Raw genomic sequence first — 2,500 nt, 5'->3', positions numbered from 1 at the left:
ACTTCATTTCCCCATTATTTCTAGGACTGAGTCATTAAGAGCTTTTCAACATCACTGATGGTCATGGTGGATCATGACACGTATTTCCGATCTTCTTTCTTAGTCCTAATTCTACTTTCCCTGTTACCTTTCATGTCCCATTAAAATACAGGGAGGGGAGAACAAAACAAAGTCTCACTTTCTTAACTTTTAAATATTCATGCTTAAAGAAGAAAAGTCCCTTGAACTGCTCCTCAAGTCCATCTTTTTGGACTTGCTGTGCACCTGTCATTCAAGTTTCCTGCAATTTCAAGTATTTCCAACTCCATCACAAATGGCATATAAAATTTTGCTGAGATGTATTGGATGAGGGTCAGGAGTAATGTGTCCATGCACTGAGTTTTGTCCCTCTCACATATGACCACTGCTCAGCCCACCAAACCAGCCTCACAGGGGCTAGAGAAATCCAGACTCTGCAGCTGTGGCACATGGGGAGCCGCCTGCACCCCATCCCAGAACTCCAGCTTCATCATGAATACCGACCAATTTGGTTCCCACTTGTGTATTTCATTCGTGAACAGACCACTACTGACCTTACGGGATACCTGGAACAACACAGCCAAGACAATCATTAGTGAGAACATTTTCCCTAATTGCTAAATTAAAGGCCACTACTAAGTGTGGAAGTTCCAGAATCTACCAGTAGTGAGTGACATTCACCGTGAATGGTGGGTTTACAGGTGTGGGCCATCCACCACTCACCTGTCCCAAGAACAAGCCTGCACGTGAACATAAACCTTCCTTTATAAACCACTGTATCATTATCATGGTTCTTTTCATGGTCTGTGGGATAGAACGCTGTGGCATGAGGCTGCATGGCCAAGCAGGGAGTGAGCGCCCAGTACGCACCAGAATTTGGCGTGGTGGGTGAATTGGTCTGGTTGTTCTGCACAGCTGCGGCCACTGCGTGTGCGGCTGTCACAGCTGTCTTTGCAGCATACAGGTTGGCTTCTTCCTGAAACTTGCCAATATTCTTCTTGTACCTGATTCGCTTGTTGCCAAACCAGTTGGATACCTACAAATTGTAGGAACACAGAATTGAAAGGGTAGAAAAGTCAAAAAAGAAGAAAGTCAAAATTTCCAGTCACAAACATTGCATACTAAAGGGACATTTTGGGAGACACTCAGCACCTGTGACCTCACATCCTATGGGTGATTCATAAAGGTTTCAGGGGTTGCATTCTCTTTTGGCAAATTTCTTCATACTGTTTTGGAATAATGCTTCTTCTTGGAGTTGGCTCCCAGTTGGCTGGAAGCATGCTCATAAAAAATATCCAATTGATATAGACACCAATTTGTATGTAAGTAATCAGGCCCCCTAAAAACAGCTGAAAAGCTAAAGGAAACATTTATATTAGGTAAAGAACAAGCAATACTCGAGAAAGAATAACTTCTTTTGGGGGGTTGGTCACGGTGTTGGCAGCTGTATTATAGAATTGTGTTTGGTCTGCTGCAAAGAGTAATACCAATTAATAATGGATGAGAAATCCCTTTGTCTCCTGCCTTAGAAGACACTGCACAGCTGCCAAGATGGCTGCTCAAGCTCTGCCAGGGAACATGAGAGGAGGCCACAACTTGAAAACTCAAGAATTCCAATAAGGTCACAATAAAATGCAGAGGGGCAGCTCTGATTTCATCAGGTGGAACATACACACACTACACACACACACACACACACACACACACACTACTTATGATGTCAGCCAGTGCAAATGGAAGAAATTTCTAAAGATCTTGGCATCAGACAGATTTCATCACATTTTATGGACAGCAGGACTTGAGCCCCAGACGCACCACTCAGGGTTACATTATGAGTTCAGGCATATGTCATTGAGCCATATAAAGCAGCAGCTAAAAGCTACATAGCGATTTATAAAAAGGTATGCCCACTTGCTGTGTAAAAGGATCTTACCTCTCTTTTGGTAAAGTAACAGTTTAGAAATACTTTTCAATGATTTTTTCCCAAGAGTCTGTCAAAGGAACACATTGCTGTGGTATCAGGGGTCACTGTTCTACCCTAAAGCTATTATTCCCTAACAGCTCCTCTGGGGCTCTGAAGGAAAATAAGGAGTAGTGTGCAGTTCAGAGCCCTCCAACCCAATTTACACCAGTGGGCACCCCTGATGACCACCTCTGCCAAGTCTTTAATTGGTTTGGAAATAGAACTCCCATTCTTCAACCTATGGCACTCATCCTTCCTGAAGAAGCCAGAAAGTCCTGGCAAGGGAGCCACGTGAGGAAGACAACATTGGCCTCACTGCTGCCCATATGCTGTCCCATCCTGGGATCACTGTGTGCACACATGTGCACACTCACACAGGCAGGCATACTCGCCGAGGACCCACACAGCATGCATAGGTTCATCAGGCAGAAATAAGCCAAAACCCATCAGGAAGTAAATGTGCTACAGATCAGCACTTCCTAGCTTTTCCTGTTCCACCATCATTTGATTTGTTTTCCC

The 2,500-nt window shown here is 44.1% G+C and overlaps 1 protein-coding gene across 4 annotated transcripts in view; it reads right to left on the bottom strand.

Moving 5' to 3' along the window:
* Positions 1-2,500, bottom strand: part of Pbx3 (PBX homeobox 3) — a 206,277-nt gene that overhangs the window by 6,179 nt on the left and 197,598 nt on the right. For all 4 annotated transcript variants that reach the window (XM_058581763.1, XM_046451726.2, XM_046451724.2 and 1 more), the window contains one exon: positions 889-1,054. In XM_058581763.1, coding sequence (XP_058437746.1) covers positions 889-1,054 — 166 coding nt within the window. The remainder of the gene's footprint in view (positions 1-888; positions 1,055-2,500) is intronic.

This window comes from Marmota monax, unplaced genomic scaffold (genome assembly GCF_021218885.2).
Source record: "Marmota monax isolate L192 unplaced genomic scaffold, Marmota_monax_Labrador192_F-V1.1 WCK01_AAM20220418_F8-fsc00020, whole genome shotgun sequence".
Taxonomy (NCBI): Eukaryota; Metazoa; Chordata; class Mammalia; order Rodentia; family Sciuridae; genus Marmota; species Marmota monax.
The sequence above is the reverse complement of the archived record's forward strand: the minus strand, read 5'-3'. Positions and strand labels throughout refer to the sequence as shown.